At 36.4% G+C, this 18,112-nt stretch overlaps 1 protein-coding gene, 4 long non-coding RNA genes and 1 pseudogene across 20 annotated transcripts; 3 read left to right on the top strand and 3 right to left on the bottom strand.

Annotated features, from left to right (window-relative positions):
* LOC104783077 lies at nucleotides 124–6,130 on the bottom strand. 15 transcript variants are annotated; one of them, XR_767149.2, is made up of 27 exons: nucleotides 5,865–6,130; nucleotides 5,701–5,756; nucleotides 5,408–5,538; nucleotides 5,299–5,308; nucleotides 5,146–5,204; nucleotides 5,048–5,068; nucleotides 4,867–4,968; nucleotides 4,638–4,676; nucleotides 4,456–4,546; nucleotides 4,285–4,359; nucleotides 4,089–4,199; nucleotides 3,917–3,995; nucleotides 3,708–3,790; nucleotides 3,497–3,613; nucleotides 3,234–3,401; nucleotides 3,063–3,128; nucleotides 2,913–2,996; nucleotides 2,706–2,785; nucleotides 2,451–2,588; nucleotides 2,305–2,354; nucleotides 2,115–2,198; nucleotides 1,896–2,020; nucleotides 1,769–1,781; nucleotides 1,571–1,678; nucleotides 1,439–1,475; nucleotides 1,179–1,250; nucleotides 124–1,065 (listed from the first exon to the last, which is right to left on the bottom strand). It is a non-coding gene; the product is annotated as an uncharacterized LOC104783077 (long non-coding RNA). The 15 variants fall into 15 exon arrangements; XR_767141.2 differs by having other exon boundaries at nucleotides 1,571–1,781; nucleotides 5,865–5,922; nucleotides 6,006–6,130; XR_767145.2 differs by having other exon boundaries at nucleotides 1,571–1,781; nucleotides 2,688–2,785.
* On the top strand, nucleotides 6,723–8,903 carry LOC104783079 (cytochrome P450 704C1-like). Its single transcript, XM_010508162.2, has 5 exons — nucleotides 6,723–7,372; nucleotides 7,449–7,733; nucleotides 7,834–8,172; nucleotides 8,261–8,461; nucleotides 8,560–8,903. The coding sequence occupies exons 1-5, from the start codon at nucleotides 6,851–6,853 to the stop codon at nucleotides 8,746–8,748; spliced, it is 1,536 nt and encodes a 511-aa protein (XP_010506464.1). The 5' UTR covers nucleotides 6,723–6,850; the 3' UTR covers nucleotides 8,749–8,903.
* LOC109132730 lies at nucleotides 11,164–11,610 on the bottom strand. The gene is made up of 2 exons (XR_002037840.1): nucleotides 11,459–11,610; nucleotides 11,164–11,372 (listed from the first exon to the last, which is right to left on the bottom strand). It is a non-coding gene; the product is annotated as an uncharacterized LOC109132730 (long non-coding RNA).
* On the bottom strand, nucleotides 11,716–14,357 carry LOC104783080. Its single transcript, XR_002037839.1, has 6 exons — nucleotides 14,083–14,357; nucleotides 12,846–13,667; nucleotides 12,474–12,571; nucleotides 12,248–12,381; nucleotides 12,051–12,143; nucleotides 11,716–11,768 (listed from the first exon to the last, which is right to left on the bottom strand). It is a non-coding gene; the product is annotated as an uncharacterized LOC104783080 (long non-coding RNA).
* On the top strand, nucleotides 15,065–16,744 carry LOC104783081. Of its 2 annotated transcripts, XR_767156.1 has the most exons (4): nucleotides 15,065–15,134; nucleotides 15,806–15,897; nucleotides 15,983–16,288; nucleotides 16,367–16,744. It is a non-coding gene; the product is annotated as an uncharacterized LOC104783081 (long non-coding RNA). The 2 variants fall into 2 exon arrangements; XR_767155.1 differs by having other exon boundaries at nucleotides 15,983–16,744.
* On the top strand, nucleotides 16,866–18,106 carry LOC109132570 (annotated as a pseudogene).

Here is an 18,112-nt window from a genome sequence, read left to right as displayed (position 1 = left end):
TCATTAGCGGGTTTAAGTTAGTTCTTGTTTACCATTTGAGATTAAAGCTCACTTAGTTTAGTAGTACGACTTTGTAAATGCATGTTTTTGTAACATAAAAGCCAATTTTCCTGAGACCAAGTGTTAACCCACTTCAACATTTGATTAATGTCGTTATAAATCTGTTTTAAAAAACATATATTGTACATTCTGCTTGCAGCCAATTTCTTAAGAACATTACTCTTCCACTGCTCTGGATGATTAGAATCATATAAGCATCAAACAACTAAATCTGACGATAATACATATGCCCAATCCCGGTTTAAATCCGAACCGAAAATTTAAAACCGATTTCAATTTCGGTTTTGGCTTAATTCTCGCTTTTGTTGATCCTTTCTGTTTGATCTCTCTCTCTCTGCTCGATTGATTGCGATACACACAAAGGGAGAGGGGAGCGATGTCGTTACTCCAACGGAACCTATTTCATGTCACAATATTAGAACCCAACCCATTGTCGTAATTTCTTAACTCTAGATACTGCTGCTGTCTGAGGTTGATCCTGTGACAAAGACTGCTACGATCTTCGATATTATTGTGCAGCAGATTTCATTTTGTGATGCTAAATTAGGCATTGCATTTAGTGCAAGTTGCTCCGGGAACAACCAAGAAGACCTGACTTGCTTCTGGTTTCATACTTCTTTCTCATGTAAATTGGGAGATGATGAGACATGGTTATATGGTTATTGGTTTTTCTTGTAGCCAAAGCAAATGCTTTGAAGGCTCAGCTGTGAACTTCTCAAGATTTTTGTCTCTCAGGTTAAGTAGTATCCATCCATGTTTGCCTTTTTAGACACTACTCACTTTTTTCTTCTCAACTCATGTCTTTTATCTAATGGATTTTTATCGGAATTGGCAGAGGCTGTGCACTGCTAGCATCAGGATTCACTTACTTCTAGATGTTCTCTACAGGTTAATTGATGAATCTCTCAGAACAGAGATTTACTATGATGCAGGAGAGCTGTTCGGGGGACTACTCAAGGGACCTCCTAATATCAGAGACCAAAACCACACATGGTGGAGACAACACTGCAGAAAGCCCATTCACCCATTAAGAAAAGTTAGTGTATATTGTAACAATGATAGATAGTACAACAGATAAATTACAGCAAGAACTAGAATAAGGCAGTTAATTTTATTACCTGGCCGACCAATTTCTAGCAGAGCTCAACCTTTGCATCAGCCCCTTTTTGACAATCATCATCCATTAGAACCTGAAAATAGAGTTCCACATTTCGGTAAAATAACTGATTATCAGGTTTCATCCACAAGACCTAAAATTAGAAAGAAAAGAAAAAAAAAACAAAGACTCAGAGATAATGAAACATGTATAGCTCACCATCTGACAGAGAAGAAAACCAATAAACAATTATAGTTCTCTCATATACTGTAGTGTGTATACCTTGTGATAGTATGAGATGGCCAGCTGAGAAATTCCCCTAGGCAAAAATGAGATGGAAATGGAAAAAATGTGATGATCAATATTAGTATTGTTTCAAAGAAATGACAGGTGATTGAAAGTTCATTCAAGTACCTTGCAAATGGTAAGTGTAAGCCAAGCCTGAATAAGTGCATAAGCTTATAGTAGATCGTGTAAGTGCTCTCTCATAGCTTCTCAAACCACCGAACAGCTTAACCATACCTTCTCCCCATTTTACAATGTAGCTTTTTCATTAATATAGCATTTGTAAATTTCAGGGGTAAGCACACTGTAAAGTGAGGAGGAACAAACTCTTTCATATGATCTGCAACAAGTGGATCCGAAGGGCATATTACAAGGGATCAATGTACATACAATATTAGCACAAAGATAAGTCATATAACTTGAAGATACCACACATCATTTTCTAACTTGTTACCTGGTCCGCAAGCTTATAGTTGTGAGTTACTATATACTCCATTCCAATTGGAACCCATGAGAACGCCTGAAGAAGATCAGTCAAAGGCAAAGCCATCACTGATTGATAAAATCATCATCCAAAACCTGAAACAACAAAAACAACAAGTAAATAACATGTAGCTAGAACAAAAAAACCACAGAAACAAAGTAAATATTCAGAAACAGTTAATAGAGATACGTTTAGAGCAAGGAACCCATGAGAACGCCTGAGGACGATCAGTCAAAGCCATCAGTATTGATAAATAAAAGCATCATCCAAAACCTGAAATAATAGAGCGAAGAGGTTAACATAGCATGAACATAATAAACAGAGTGACTAAAAATTATATGATTAAAATGAAAATCTTGGTGACAGATAATGTTCTAACCGATCTTCTAAGCACTGAATCATCCAACTCCGGTGGCTTGTTAGTAGCACCTGCAAAACATTACATCTAAGCAAATTATTAGGGCAAGCAAAAATAGAATATACCAACAAAGTGAAGATGATATTTGAGAAAGTCTGGAATCATACCAATGGCAATCACCAAATCATCAGATGTAGCGGTCTCACTTGTTACATTTTTACACATATATTTGATCAAACCGTTCAGAAAGCCAACCAAAGGCAATGCCCAGATTAGTCGAGCTGTTGCTATCTGACTGTAATAATCTGTGTATCAAAAATATAACATCAAGGGGTTAGCTATGCCTATGAACGAACAACGGAGAGAGAGAGAAATCAATGAAAAATTAAGTTTAAAAGCTTTACCAATTTTTGTTCTCTTACCTCTCTTCTCTGCGAGTGACTTGTTCAGGTTTGAATGTTTGCTCTTCCGTCACCTCATTATAACATCTCTCTCTGTCACTCTAAACTTGTTCAGGTTAGTGTATGACAAAAAAAAATTCAATATTTCGTTAACGTATGCAACTTTGTAACAATTTGAAACACAAGAGCCAAACATTAGGCAAAAAAGGTGTATAGATGTGAGCTAACCTGAACTCAGATATCAATCGCAATCCCACAATGTTTTTTCTTTCTCTTCGAACCTCCCACACAGTAATCTTAGTTCCTCATGATCTGCATCAAAGAGAAACATTAGCTGATCTAAGAACACTAAAATAAAATAAAATGGAAAGAGGAGACCTTCAAAGAGGTAACAGGGACCGAAGACGACGACAGATAAAAGGCATCCTTCACGTTCAAGATAAACTGAGACATAACAGAACAAAGGTTAAGTTATGGTTGTAATAAAGAAGATAATAAAAAGATGACAGACCACAAGCCACAATAAAGATTTATCATATCAGAGTGTACCTTTGGGAGGCAAACCTAGAATTCCAGCCACCATAACCACGGACAATGATGTAAGCCTGTGGTTATGCACTCAAAACACACACATAAAGGTACGAAATTTATCATATCAGTCCCCCTCCGTGCCTCCACGATCTGCATCAAAGAGAGATATAGATTCGCCTCCACGATCTGCATCAAAGAGAGATATAGAGAGATATAGATTCATTAAAAAGACACTGAATACAAAAACTAGTAAAAAAAAAAAGGAATCTGTAGGAACCAACTCGTGTAGGAAAGAATCTGTGGATCATCGATCTCTCATCTGAATGTGTGTAGACAGCAAGAACAAGCAATAAGGTTTCCTAGCGTAATCCAATCATCCCTCCCATTCCACCAAGTACCTTCACAAATACCACATTAAAAAGGATTACAAAATTTTGTAAGAGAAAGCCTTCATAATCAAACAGAGCAGATAAAAATCATAAGAATCCATACCTTATCAACAGTGATCGATTACAATAATCAAAACACCAATCGATTAACATCAAACACGTGACAAGCCCCACAAAGTGTATACCCTGAAATAATGAAATAATAGTTGCATCAAGTCAACACACTTAGAACGGGAAGGATGGGGACTTGATATATTCAAGATGTAGGATCTAACCAAGTAATTATAACTATAAAGAAAGAGTTATCAGTACCCTCACATGGATCAAGCAATGAGGTTTCCTAAAGCAATCCAGTCATAACTCTCTTCCCACCAATAACCTTGCTTGCATCCTGAAGAAAAAAGACACAAAAATCTGAAGTAAATCCACAATTACAGAACGTAGAGAAACATAAACTGGTAAGACGGGTGTTTGAAACTGTAACCTGAGCAGCAGACGCAATCTCCTTATATGGTTCTAGCTTCATACGCAAACCATTCACTTCCACAATGTTTTTTCTTCTCTTCAAACCCTCACACACATTTATCTCGATGGTCTGCATGTACGAAACAGAGATATGAAATTTCACTTATACAGAAACAGAAAGAAAGAAAAAAATCGATTAAGAGGAAGAACACTACCTGAAGATGTAGCGCAGAGAAGACAACGATCCATCGTCAGAACCATTAACCTCCGAGCAAAGCATCCTCCACAATCTAAAATAACAGATCCAAGAGTTAAAATCAGATGAACACAATAATAAGATAAAAAAATATAAACTTTAAGAAAAGATGATTGAACAAGACAAAAACCTGTCGCATGTCCGTGTTACTTTGTCATCATGTTGTAATGATTTAAGAGTGTACTCTTCCCAATATATAACCACGTCGGTCCATAAGCAATCTGTAAATTGATATCATCATCAGAAAACATCATTCACAAATAGACATATCTTAAGATAAAGTTTCAATCAAAGATCTCAAGTATGCAGCACCTTAAAAAAGAATTGGTTTGCAAAATCAGAGACAGAGACCTGCAAAGAAAAGAACAAAGCAGAGTTACATGTTACGAACAAACATGGAAAGTAAGTAAAATTTAATCGATGTTAAGACAGACGAGTACGAGTTGATGAGGCATAAATAAATAAATGCTGAAAACTACATGATCACATGCAGGGACACAGAAAGATAATATGTGCAGATAGAAACAGACTTATAGCTCACCTGCTGTGTCAATCATGTTGTCCACCATCACAGACTTGTAACTCACCTGCTATGTCAAATTTGCCACACAAGCTTGGCTGCAATAAATTCACGTCCTGGAGTCTGCAAAAAAAACAAAAATTGTAAAAATTAAAGAATCATATGAAAAGTCTGTTAGCCATATAGCAAGAAATACTCTGACTTTGAGTTTCTTCAGACGGTCCTGAAATTGGAAAAAATCTTATGACAAAGTGGGACGGTAGAGCTTATATGCAACAACAATTATAAGGAGAAAATTACCAGGTCGGTAGAGCTCTACATCTGAAGCCTATCTGAATTGCTGAGCAAGATTACTGCCCCTGGTTACATAGATCAGAAACACCAATCGATTAGCATCACGTCAAAGTGTATACCCTGAAATAATGAAAAAAAATAGTTGCATCACGTCAACACCTCTTGCATCCTGAAGAAAACAAAAAAAGACACAAAAATCTGAAGTAAATCCACAATTACATAACAGAGAGAAATATAAACTGGTAAGACAAGTGTTTGAAACTATAACCTGAGTTATAATGCCAAACAAAGCAGCAGACACAATCTCCTTGTATGGTTCTAGCTTCATATGCAAACCATTCACTTTCACAATGTTTTGTTCCTTCTCCTGAAACCCTCACACACATTAATCTCGATGGTCTGCATCAAAGAAACAGAAATATGTAACTTGACTTATATAGAAAGAAAGAAAGAAAGAAACGACAAAGTTGGTTAAGAGGAAGAAGACTACCTGAAGAGGTAAGCGCAGAGATATAAGAAGATGTTAGCAAAGAGATATATCACTAAGAAGAAGAAACTTACCAAAACAGATGATGAAGAGAAAGATTCAACAACAGAGCAAAACCCCACTGTGCAATCTGCATTAAAGAGAGAAGATATTTCTAGCTTTTGTACNAAAAAAAAAAAAAAAAAAAAAAAAAAAAAAAAAAAAAAAAAAAAAAAAAAAAATCAGTCAGGACCATCACCGATCAAACATAGGATCGTCCACAAATCTAAAATCAACAAAACGTAGTCCACCACAATCTATTATACAACAGAGCCAAGAATATTTTATTAAAAAAATCGAGTCAATGCAATTGAGATTTGAGGGAGAGAAACCACCAAACCCTAGAGAGAGGATTATCACAGGTAGGAAGGAACGAGTGAGATTTGGTTTGAAAACAAAATCAGGGTGATTGAAGAACAGTACCACACCACACCTAAGAACAAAAAAGGAAAATAGAAAGAAGAGACTCTTTTGTTTTTAGAACTTTCTAGAATGAGTGAAGAAGAAGCATTATTTATAGATGAATGATGAAGAAGTCTATTACTATTATTTATGACGGTCACGATTTCATCCATCTTAAGTTTCAACGCTCCAGATTAAATAGTTCCTTAGTCAAACCATCTTTGACTCCTTTCTTTCCTTTTTCTACTTTCCTATTTTCCTTTTTTTCACCGAGAAGCCAAGCTGGCATCCGCAAACCCAAGTTGACAATGCTGAAATATATGGGCCGACTCTTATTGGGCTGGGCTTACTACTTTGCCAACCGCCATATTGCTATTTTTCAAAACGTTGTCGTTTGAGATTAGTTAGTTTTTCCCTCTACCTGAGCTCGAAGGTTTTAAATCGCTTCCTTCTTCTCTTCGTATACAAAAAAAAACAAGAAAGAAGAATCTAGACTGGACTTTTACACTACTCCGCTAATGTATATATTGTGACTTAATAAAACGTTGTCGTTTGATTCTTTTTAAGTTTCTTTTTCAATCTTATAAGAGAAAACAGCCCAACAAATTGTATCCACCAGAGTTATTATAACACGCGTGGCATAGATCATCTCCATCGTATAAACTGTTATCAGTTATCACCCATTAAAATACCCAAAATTATTATATCTTCTCTGGTATCTCTTGCTTGGTTCAGTAGCCGTTGTCGTTGACGTGGAAGCAAAAAAAAAAAAAAAAAAAGGAAATGGAGATTTTGACGAGCATAGCTGTTACACTAGTAACAACCATCTTCATACTTGTTTCTTTCACTATCTACCTCACGATCAGAATCTTCACCGGAAAATCACGAAACGACAAGAGATATGTTCCGGTACACGCCACGGTCTTCGATCTTCTCTCCCACAGTGATGATTTGTACGATTACCAGACTGAGATCGCGAGGACAAAGCCTACTTTCAGGTTCTTGAGTCCAGGACAGAGCGAGATATTAACTGCAGATCCTCGGAACGTGGAGCATATTCTCAAGACAAGATTCCATTACTATAGTAAAGGGCCAAGTACTCGTGAAAATCTTGCGGATCTTTTGGGACATGGTATCTTTGCTGTTGATGGTGAGAAATGGAAACAACAGAGGAAGCTTGCGAGCTTTGAGTTCTCTACTAGGGTTTTAAGAGACTTTAGCTGCTCTGTTTTTAGGACAAGTGCATCTAAGCTTGTCGGTTGTGTCACGGAGTTTGCTCTCTCCGGAAAAGCTTTTGATGCTCAAGTAAGTTTAGAATCAAAGATAACCAGACAAAACTCATTATTTCCACAAAAATCAAGGATGCCATTTTGTTATGTAGGATATGTTGATGAGATGTACACTGGACGCCATCTTTAAAGTTGGGTTTGGTGTGGAGTTACAATGTTTGGATGGGCTTAGCAAAGAAGGGGAGGAGTTTATGGAAGCTTTTGATGAAAGTAACGTTGCAACTAGTTCCAGATACATCGATCCACTTTGGAAGCTGAAATGGTTTCTCAACATTGGATCACAGTCTAAGCTCAAGAAGAGCATTGCTACTATAGATAGATTTGTCTATAGTCTAATTACCACTAAAAGGAAAGATCTTGCAAAGGAACACAACACTGTGAGTTCTCTCTTAAGTTTACCCTCTTAAGTCTTAACTAAGATTACGGAGCATTTACCATTTTTTAAACCTTTTGACGAAATGGTTTGCTTGTCGTTAGGCTGTTAGAGAGGACATACTATCGAGATTTCTTGTGGAGAGTGAGAAAGATCCGGAGAACATGAATGATAAGTACCTGAGGGATATAATTCTGAGCTTCATGATTGCTGGGAAGGACACAAGCGCTGCATCACTCTCTTGGTTCTTGTACATGCTCTGCATAAACCCACTTGTTCAGGAGAGAGTCGTACAAGAAATAAGAGATGTGACATCAAGTCACGAGAAAACAACCGATGTAGATGGTTTCGTTGAAAGTATAAACGAAGAGGCTCTTGATCAGATGCAGTATCTCCATGCAGCCTTGTCTGAGACCTTGCGGCTTTACCCTCCTCTGCCTGTGGTAAAATAAACAAGTCCTTCAAAAACATTCCTTCTGTGATTGATCATTATAAGATTTTCTTAATCTATCTTTTGGTCCTTCCGCAAAGGACATGAGGTGTGCAGAAACTGATGACGTTCTTCCAGATGGATATAGAGTGAGGAAAGGGGATAATATTTACTACTTAGCCTATGCAATGGGGAGAATGACTTACATTTGGGGTCAAGATGCGGAGGAATTCAAGCCAGAGAGATGGCTTAAGGACGGCGTGTTCCAACCAGAATCACCATTCAAATTCATAACATTTCATGTTTGTACACTCTCTTGCTGAAAAACTATGTGGCCTAGTGAGTAAGGCATTATTTTTTAATGCCTGAGGATGTTTTCTTTCTTTGACTATGTATGTAGGCTGGTCCAAGAATCTGTCTTGGCAAAGATTTCGCATACAGGCAAATGAAGATTGTATCGATGGCACTTCTGCACTTCTTTCGCTTCAAAATGGCTGATGAGAAGAGCAATGTGTGTTACAAGAGAATGCTTACACTTCATGTCGAAGGAGGACTCTATCTATGCGCAATCCCAAGGACAAGCACCTGAATCTACCAGAACACTTGCATGAACACCTCGAAAAACCTCCTTTCATATCTATACAGTATTGTAATTCTTCTGTTTTGTCTTTTATATAAGAGCGGAACCTATATTTGAATTCAAAATTATCTTCAAGACGGCAGCACTTCATATCATAATGATGATTTTACCCTCTGCACTCTCGTTAATTTCGAAACGACCACAATGACATTACCCCTCTTAATATCAGTTTTCTTCTTTGGAGAGTTGAAACATTTTTGATTGTTTCTTTATTTTTGGTTCTGTTTCTTAGGTTTCTTAGCTTTGCACCATACCTCAAATTTACAACAGAAACAAACAATCCAAGAAAAAATTTTAATTGGAGCCAAATTCTGAGTTCCAACGTTCAAGCTCTTCCCATTTGCTTTTACTCAAGCTGGCCTGATCACTGCCATCGATTTCTGAAATAACTACTCTGTGAGCTTGCCTTTGGTTTCTCTGACAATTTTATCAATGTCGCTACCGGATAAAGTAACCCTGGGCTTTCGGCAATAACCAGACAAACCGAACCGGACAACCCGAAAATGTCGGTTATCGGGACGAACCGAAGAGAAAAAACATAACCGGTCGGCAAAATTTAATTTGATAATTGGATTTCGGTTCGGTTCGGTTCGGTAATCGGACCGATCGGTTAATGAAAATCCGCATAAGTATATAAATCTAACCATATGTATTAACCCTAACTTTCTCACTTCTTTCTTTCTTCGACGCCGCAGACCGCATGATGCGATTCTGAAAGCGAGAGAGAAGTTCATCACTTCATCCGGTCCTCCGATCTAATCTCGTTTATTCTCCTTCATCAATTCATCTTGATCTTCTTCTACTTCTTCTCTTCTAGAGAGTTTTACTTCTACGGATACATCTGCGAGCAGCCGAGAAATTCGTAAAGGTCAGTTCTTTTGTTGTTCTTTGTTTTCAATTTCTTTGTGTTCTTTAGTTGTTCTTGGTTGTCAATTTGGCTATTTCGATTCGTTAGCAACATTTCATAAAGAAATTGCAACCCAAACCCTAAATTTTTTGATTCAAAAAATTTAGGGTTTGGGTTCCAGTTTCTTTCTAAAATTTAGGATTTATCTTCTTAGTCAATTAGTTTATCTCTGATTCGGTAGCAACCTATTAGCATATTCAAAATTGAAACCGAAATCCTATATTTTTTTATTCAAAAAATTTAGGGTTTCAGTTTCAATTTTATTTCGAAAGTTAGGGCTTATCTTCTTTCGTTGTTCTTCAGCTAACAATTAGTCTATCCCCGTTTCGTTACCATCTGATTAGCTTATTTAGGGTTGGATTTTATATTTACTTTGTTTATGATCTTGTTTTATTATTTGCAACTTGTATTGTTGATTGTTATTATGAGCTAATGAGTGCTGTAAAATCATTTGTAGATGGCCGATGAAAACGACAAGCCTACAGTTCAACCCGGACAAGAAGATGCAGAACACTACAATGAGTTACAACAGTATCTAGCAGAGAAACCTGAGCCGCGAGTAGAGAATAGGTTGGGGATGTGTTATGATGTTTTCAATTGGTGGAGACGTAATAGCCCAAAGTATCCAGTCTTGTCAGAAATGGCTAGAAATGTTCTAGCAATTCAAGACCCATCGGTTGCTTCAGAAACAGCTTTTAGTATAAGTGGAAGGGACTTGAATCCTTACAGAAGCTCTCTAACTCCTTACATGGTTGAGGTATTGTTGTGCACCCAACAATGGTTAAAGAGCTCGTATAAAGGAGAAGCAGCCGTGGCAAACTTGGCCCAGATGTTGGAGGAAGTTGAATTCTTTGAGTCTCTTGGTAAGTTTAACTTCTCTCGGTTTAGTTATCCTAACAAATCTTTTGATATCTATAAGTTGTATTAATTTCTTGCATCTATTTTATTGTGTAGATTCTCGAAATCCAACGGAAGCTATTCCATGATTCTTCATAGTATGACAGGTATGTTTGTGGTTCTTACTAAGTGTTCATATAAATTTTGTTTTTGTTGTTGATTAACATTGTTTTTGTTATGATTTTCACAGGTAGGAAGCTGCGTATTTTGTCCTTTTTGATGCGGAATGCAGCGTTAACAATGGATGATATAGTACTGACTTTGAAACTGCTCTTTTGACTACTTTTTGATGTGAAGTAGCATGCTTTTGTTGATGGATTGGTTTTTTTGATGTAATGCTAGCTTAAACTAGATAAAATGCTACCTTAGCAGCTTCTCTAATGGTCTGTAATGGTATGTAACAATCTGTACTAGTAGCTTAAAGCATTTAAACTCATTAACACAACTTTAAGCTACTAGTACATGAACTTAGCAGGTTGTATTTTGTTGTTTACTTCAGAAAATTTTTAATTCGGGTTATTTAAACCGAACTAGAAATTGTTTTTTGATGCAAAATTAAATTAGGTAACGGACCCGATTAACCCGAGTACCGTCCGTACCGAACCGTATTTCAATTTAACTTCAATTCGGTGAAATTTGAAAAAGCCCGAATTAGAAAAAAACCGAACAACCCGACCCGAACAACCCGTTTCCGCGGAACGCAGAGGATAAAGAGTGAGGCTGACGCTTCAGTTTAGTTTTCTGTCAATGGTACATATATTCTCTTCACCTAACAAAGTGATAAAATGCATATAATCTGATACTTTCCTTGGCAATTGGTGGATATGAAAATCCTGGTGACAATAATGTTCTTACCAATCTCCTAAGCACTGCATCATCCAACTCCTGTAGCTTGTTACTTGTTAGTACTTAGTAGCTCCTGCAAAACATTAGATCCAAGTAAATGATTAGGGCAAGCAAAAACAGAATATATATGCCAACAGAGTGCTTGAAGATCGCTTCCTGAGTATCCTGTAACATAAAGAAAGCTTATTAGTTACTTGACTCGAAACTGTAATACGTCTGGTGGTAATAACTACTCTGTGTTTCTTATACAAAATCTATAGAGCTTGCCTTGGGTTTCTCTGACAATTTTATCAATGTCGCTACCGGATAAAGAGTGAGGCTGACCAAGGATCAAAAAGAGGATTTTAGTATATAATTAATGCCTTAACAAAAACTTATGTTAAGAGGATAACCCTGGAGTGTGGTTCTTCAGCCTGTTTAGGAGGGACGAAAACTTATGTAACTATTTCATCATTTTGGTAGTTACGTATGTCGCCAATTCCATACGATCAGAACACATATAGGTGAAAACATAGACCAGTTTTTATATAAAAGAAATGAACTCTGAATTCCAAAGGACCCGAGATTAGGAGAATAGCATCAAATCAATTGAGGCACACACCTTTAGGATCTGCGTTCTTTCTTGACAATCCACGGATGTTGCATGATCTTATCAATGGAGAGTCGTTTCTGAGAGATCCTCCTTAACAAGAAGCTGCAACAGATTTTAAACATCCATATATGTTAATGCTTAATATCTAACTAACTAGTCAAGAGCAAGAGAGATGTTGTTGGTATAATGATGTAGCTTGGGTGTACCTGACTGATAAGATGTTTGGCTTCTGCTGAAACATTTGGGGTAGTAGGAAAAGTACAGATCGATATGAAGAATTCTGCATACCATTAAATTGGACAAGCACAAGCTCATCAGGAGCTGCGGTTTTAAGTTTCTTCTGTCAATTTCCACAAAGATAAAAAGTTTAGCCGTCTCCTTACCTCTTGAATGTATATTTTTTACAATAACCAATATACACACATAACATACCTCATGATCGAGCAACAACGTTTTCAGGTACGATGTCTCTGTGAATCACAGATTTCCATGACAATAGGCTCGTGCCTGACTGAGATTTACAATGTACTCTGAAATCCAGGAAAAAAGATAAGAGAACACAAAGTTTAAGAAAGATCCATTTGATTTGTCCACAAAGATGAAGCAAGCTAAGCTAATTTAATCACTTGCACAGAAACAGATAATCCCAATGACAATTATCCAGTGCCAGAAACAGATAATGCAAATGTGGTTGAGAAGCACGCAGAACCAACGTTGCAACGAAATGATAAAGGATCTTAAGGCAGGATAATTGAGATAGGAGAGAGAGAGAGAGAGAGCAAGCGAGGAGGAGGAGAGACTCACAGTGGCGGCTTGCTTGCTTTTCAGAGAGATGGCCATTCTCTTTGAGGAGGCCATAGATTAGAGCTCACCACCATGACCATGAGCATACTCGAGAGAATCAAGAAAATGCCTTCATCGTCGTCATGGAACCAACCGTAGAGGCCGAGGATATCACTTTGAGCGCCTAACTATGAACTTGCTCTATATCATAAATGTGAACAAAATCGCAACCAATTAGGTTTCTAAATCTCTAGAAGATAAAAATGTTCTCAGGTAGATAAAAAAAAAAGATGGAGACAAGCCTGTTTTGGTAACATGGTGTGTCACATCTCTCATGCACATATGGGCTTGATATGATACGCATAAAGCTCATATGTGTATGAGAGATGGTGACACACTATGTTACCATAGCAGTCTTGTTTTCATTTTTTTTTTTTGATCTTCCTGGAACAGCTTCTGCCCTATCCCAGCATTATTCCAACGTCTCTCTCAAATTTTTTAACATCCTTGGATTCATATGAACGTAGATGAGAATAGCGCTTCCTTTCTTTCATTATACATTATAGGTATTTCATTATAGCTCCCTAATAACACAGAGACATTTGTTCACCAAACCCGGTAAACAGGTCGTGAAGGAAAGAAAGGAAGCGTTATTCTAATCTACAGTTCATAAGAATACAAGGAGAGATGGTGACACACTATGTTACCAAAACAGGCTTGTCTCCATCTTTTTTTTATATATTCCTGAGAACTTTTTGGCGAGCTTCATGAATCTTAGAGCCATTTCGGTGAGCACTCGTGTCTTCTTCTTCTTCACCTTCAAAGTTCAAAACCATGGCAGACCTGCACATCATATAATAAGAAACCATCATCGTTCGTTAGTTTACAAGAGTCTGAAAAATAGAAATCCTAAAAAAAAATCCCCAAACCAAAATATTATGTAAACCCTAATAAAATCCCCAAACCAAAATATTATGTAAACCCTAATAAAATCTCCAAAGTCTGAATTACATTATTGAAACCACGACCCGCAAATAGTGAATTAGAAGATGGTTTGTTACTTTGTAAGAGCCAAAACTGAAACCCCAAAAAAGTAAGTTTCAAACCTTTTACAACGCTCCTCCGCTTAACTTACTCTATTATCATATATCCCCAAAATTCGCAACCAATTAGGGTTTCCAAAAGCTCAAATTGACATAAAAACTACCTTAATCTCACAGTTACAGGAGTAAATTTGAAACAAAATGGAGAGAGTGACCTTAACTTCTCGAGCGAGATAGACTCTGCCAAATTTACCCTTTCCCAGTGGTCTCCCGATCTCGAAATCTGCCAGGGTCCATGGCTTCTCACTATCGTCAGCGTCAGATTCTCGCGATTTCTTACTCATTTTTTTCGCGATTTCTTACTCATTTTTGCCGACTCAGACGACGGCGAGAGAGCAAAAGCAACGATGAGTTTAAGATAAGAGAGGGAGAGAGAAAGAGACGAAGAGCGAAGAAACTAATCTTGAATTTCAAAATTCTTCTCTTCACTACAGAGACCGTTTCGTAAGTCTTCACCTGCTTTACGAAATGACGATTTTACCCTCAGCACTGTCTCCGAGGGTCGTGTCTCGTGTGCTAGACTTTACTAGACTTACTACGTTTGCTAGACCTTACTAGACTACTAGACTACTAGACTTAGACTTGCTAGACTTGCTAGACTTACTAGACTTAGACTTGCACTCCACAATCACATTACCCATCTTAATATCAGTTTTCTTCTTCTTTTAAGAGTGGAAAATTTTTTGAATATTTTGTTTTTGTTTCTCTTTCTTAACTTTTACAACCATACCTCAAATTTACAACAGAAACAAACAATCCAACAGAAAATTTAAATTGGGGTCAAATTCTGAGTTCCAACGTTCAAGCTCTTCCCATTTGTACTGTTTCTTAGGTGTTGAATGGGGACATGTATATTTGCCTATTTCAAATAAAAAGTACAATAACGCTAATGAGTCACCAATCATCACTTTTATCCATCAGTGTACGTTTTTTGTTTTTTTAAAAGTGAATGATTTGCGTATTTTAAAACAACAATAATACATAAGAGATAGAATAACGCATTTCAATTTTACAATCTGCACAAAACATAGCGGTCCAATAAAACCGCATTCTCTAAATAATAAAAAATTAAAAAATAATAGAAACCATATATAAAAGGTAAGAAAGCAAACAAATGAATACACATAAAAAATATCTCTCTCTCTTTCTCTCTTTTGTTCCTTTTCTTTTTTTCTTCTCTCCAGAAAATAGGATCATCACTTTGAAGGTAATTTATTTTATAATTTAATTATTATTGTTATCACAAAATTATAAATTTAAAACTGTATTTTTTTGGTTATTAAGAAATTTGAATTGATCATCACATTATTTATTTTTAAATTAGATACTATTAACATAATTTTTATCCAACAAAAATAACTTAAAAAACTGAAATATTTATTAAAGTTATAACTTATGTACTTTAATCAATTTATAAATAGTTTAGAATAAGTTATGTATTTCATATATTTTATACCAAGCATATATAATTAAATGTATAAAGATTCTAATATTATAAAAAGTAATAATTTGCTTCTCAGATTATTTTTTTTTAATATTTACTATTATTATAAATTTTCTAAAATATGTAAATTTTTTCATAAGATATCATGTGCAAATCTATATATATATATGTATTATACATAACACACATATATGCCTAAGTTTATATAACAATTATAATATTTATTGTGCTCAACCATTATAGCTCCCCTTTTTATATAAGTAACTGGTTTTAAAAAAAAAGTTATGATTGTATTTTTTGGAAAATATATCTTTTTTTGTTAACAATTTAATTATTTTATCAAATAATGTCTCATCATCGGGGGAACATATATATATTCCGAAACGTATTTTTAGTGAATATTATAACATATTGTTTAATTATTATGAATGTAGATATGTCATCTAATCGTCGACGAAATACAAATCCTTCCAGACGAGCAAATCCAAGTGAAATTACAACTCCTCCTACAGAAACAACAGTACGGGTAAATATATGTTTTGCCTTTTTAGAAAATATTATATTAGTTAAAATTTACTTGGTTGTTAATATTGTATAAACGATATATGTAGAACAAAGACAAGTACAAATGGTCGCACATCCAAGAAAAAACATTAATTCAATTGTTTGACGAAGCAATTGCCATGTCTAATTACACTCTTAAAAATCCTACTGCGATTGGTAGAGAGTATATGGTTAAAAAGTTCAATCAAGCGTTCAACATGGATATAACTTATGGTTTCTTCAAAAACAAGCTGGATGAATTCAAAAAAAACTATAAAAGATGGAAGGTTCTTATGCATAAAACTGGGATAACGGTTGATCCTGATACATCTATGATATATGCATCTGAATTATGGTGAGCGGACCAAGAGTTTGTAAGTACACATTATCCTTTTGCATATCAACTTATGTATAAAAATTTAGGTTTTAAAACTAATCCACTTTAATTTTAGGGCTGCAAATTAACAAAAAGCTTTAACCGAAAACCGCCTGAGTTTTGGGATGTGATGAAACGATGTCTCGCATTACATGATGTTCAATCACAATCTCAACACTCCTCTCGTCAAAGAAGAGAACAATTGCTTAACGAGCATGGAGATGGAGATGAGAATCTTTATGACTCAGATGCCGAAAGTGATGACGAACCACAAACACAAGTTCCTGAGACACAAGAAGAAGAAGAAGAAGTGTATCATGTTACTATTGATGACGATGAAACCTTACAACACTCCGCTCCCAGAACCCAACAACGAAGTAGACTAAATTTGCAGTCGACTGCTAGACGTGGGAGTAACATACAAGATCTAGGGGAAGCTCTCGAGTATCTATTGGAAGTGGTTCACGAGGAAATCANTGTATAAAAATTTAGGTTTTAAAACTAATCCACTTTAATTTTAGGGCTGCAAATTAACAAAAAGCTTTAACCGAAAACCGCCTGAGTTTTGGGATGTGATGAAACGATGTCTCGCATTACATGATGTTCAATCACAATCTCAACACTCCTCTCGTCAAAGAAGAGAACAATTGCTTAACGAGCATGGAGATGGAGATGAGAATCTTTATGACTCAGATGCCGAAAGTGATGACGAACCACAAACACAAGTTCCTGAGACACAAGAAGAAGAAGAAGAAGTGTATCATGTTACTATTGATGACGATGAAACCTTACAACACTCCGCTCCCAGAACCCAACAACGAAGTAGACTAAATTTGCAGTCGACTGCTAGACGTGGGAGTAACATACAAGATCTAGGGGAAGCTCTCGAGTATCTATTGGAAGTGGTTCACGAGGAAATCATAGGCGACAATCATTTGAAACAACTATACAAGACACCATCGCTGGGTACAGAGAATTTCAACGACAAAGTTTTCAACAACTTCGTCCTGGCGGTTTTGACCAAGATAATTATGACGAATTTAAAAAATCGGAAGCAATATTCATTTCGCTAGACCTACCAAAGTACACAAAATTTTATTGGGCATGCATTAACGCACTTACGGAGTTAGTTTTTGGCGTAAGTATTTTATTGACATAGCAGGAAGCACTGACGAAGATAAGCTACAATTGCTAGAAGCTATGACTGGTGTTACACGAAACAACCAAGATGTGCCCAAACAATTAAGCTCAGGTCATTCATTTGGGAGTCCGCATTCAGGAGGTTTATCATCTGGTAGTCCATCATCTGTAGGTAATAATTTAGGAGGGCAAAATCCACTTGGTGGTTGGGGTCCTGGTTATCAACAGTGGGGCACACCACCAAATGCTCCACAGTGGGGCACACCACCAAATGCTCATCCACAGTGGGGAACACCACCTAATACTTCACAGTGGAGCACACTATCCAACTTACATTCGTGGCAACAAACACCAAATTTTCAGCAAGGCGGTTCATCTGGAACAACTCCAACAAATGTTCAATATGGATTTTCACTAGGTGACTGAGGTGAAAATGTGAGGAATACTCAACACGAAACTTCAGCTGGTCTCGATTTCACTAATTATTTTGAATCTGGACGAATGCCACAAACACCTAGACCAAGAGGCCTTTTCAATATTTGGGGAACCCCACAAGAACCAAATGAAAGTCATCAAAGTGATGTAGGAGATGAATAATACCGTGCTTAATCAATATCGCTTATGTTTTTTTTGTGATTTATATTTTATAAGTTAATTTTTGAATTTTATGTATTTTGTGAGA

Source organism: Camelina sativa, chromosome 4, assembly GCF_000633955.1.
Source record: "Camelina sativa cultivar DH55 chromosome 4, Cs, whole genome shotgun sequence".
In the NCBI taxonomy this organism is placed as follows: Eukaryota; Viridiplantae; Streptophyta; class Magnoliopsida; order Brassicales; family Brassicaceae; genus Camelina; species Camelina sativa.
Note: the sequence above shows the minus strand (reverse complement) of the source record. Positions and strands in the feature narration are given on the sequence as shown.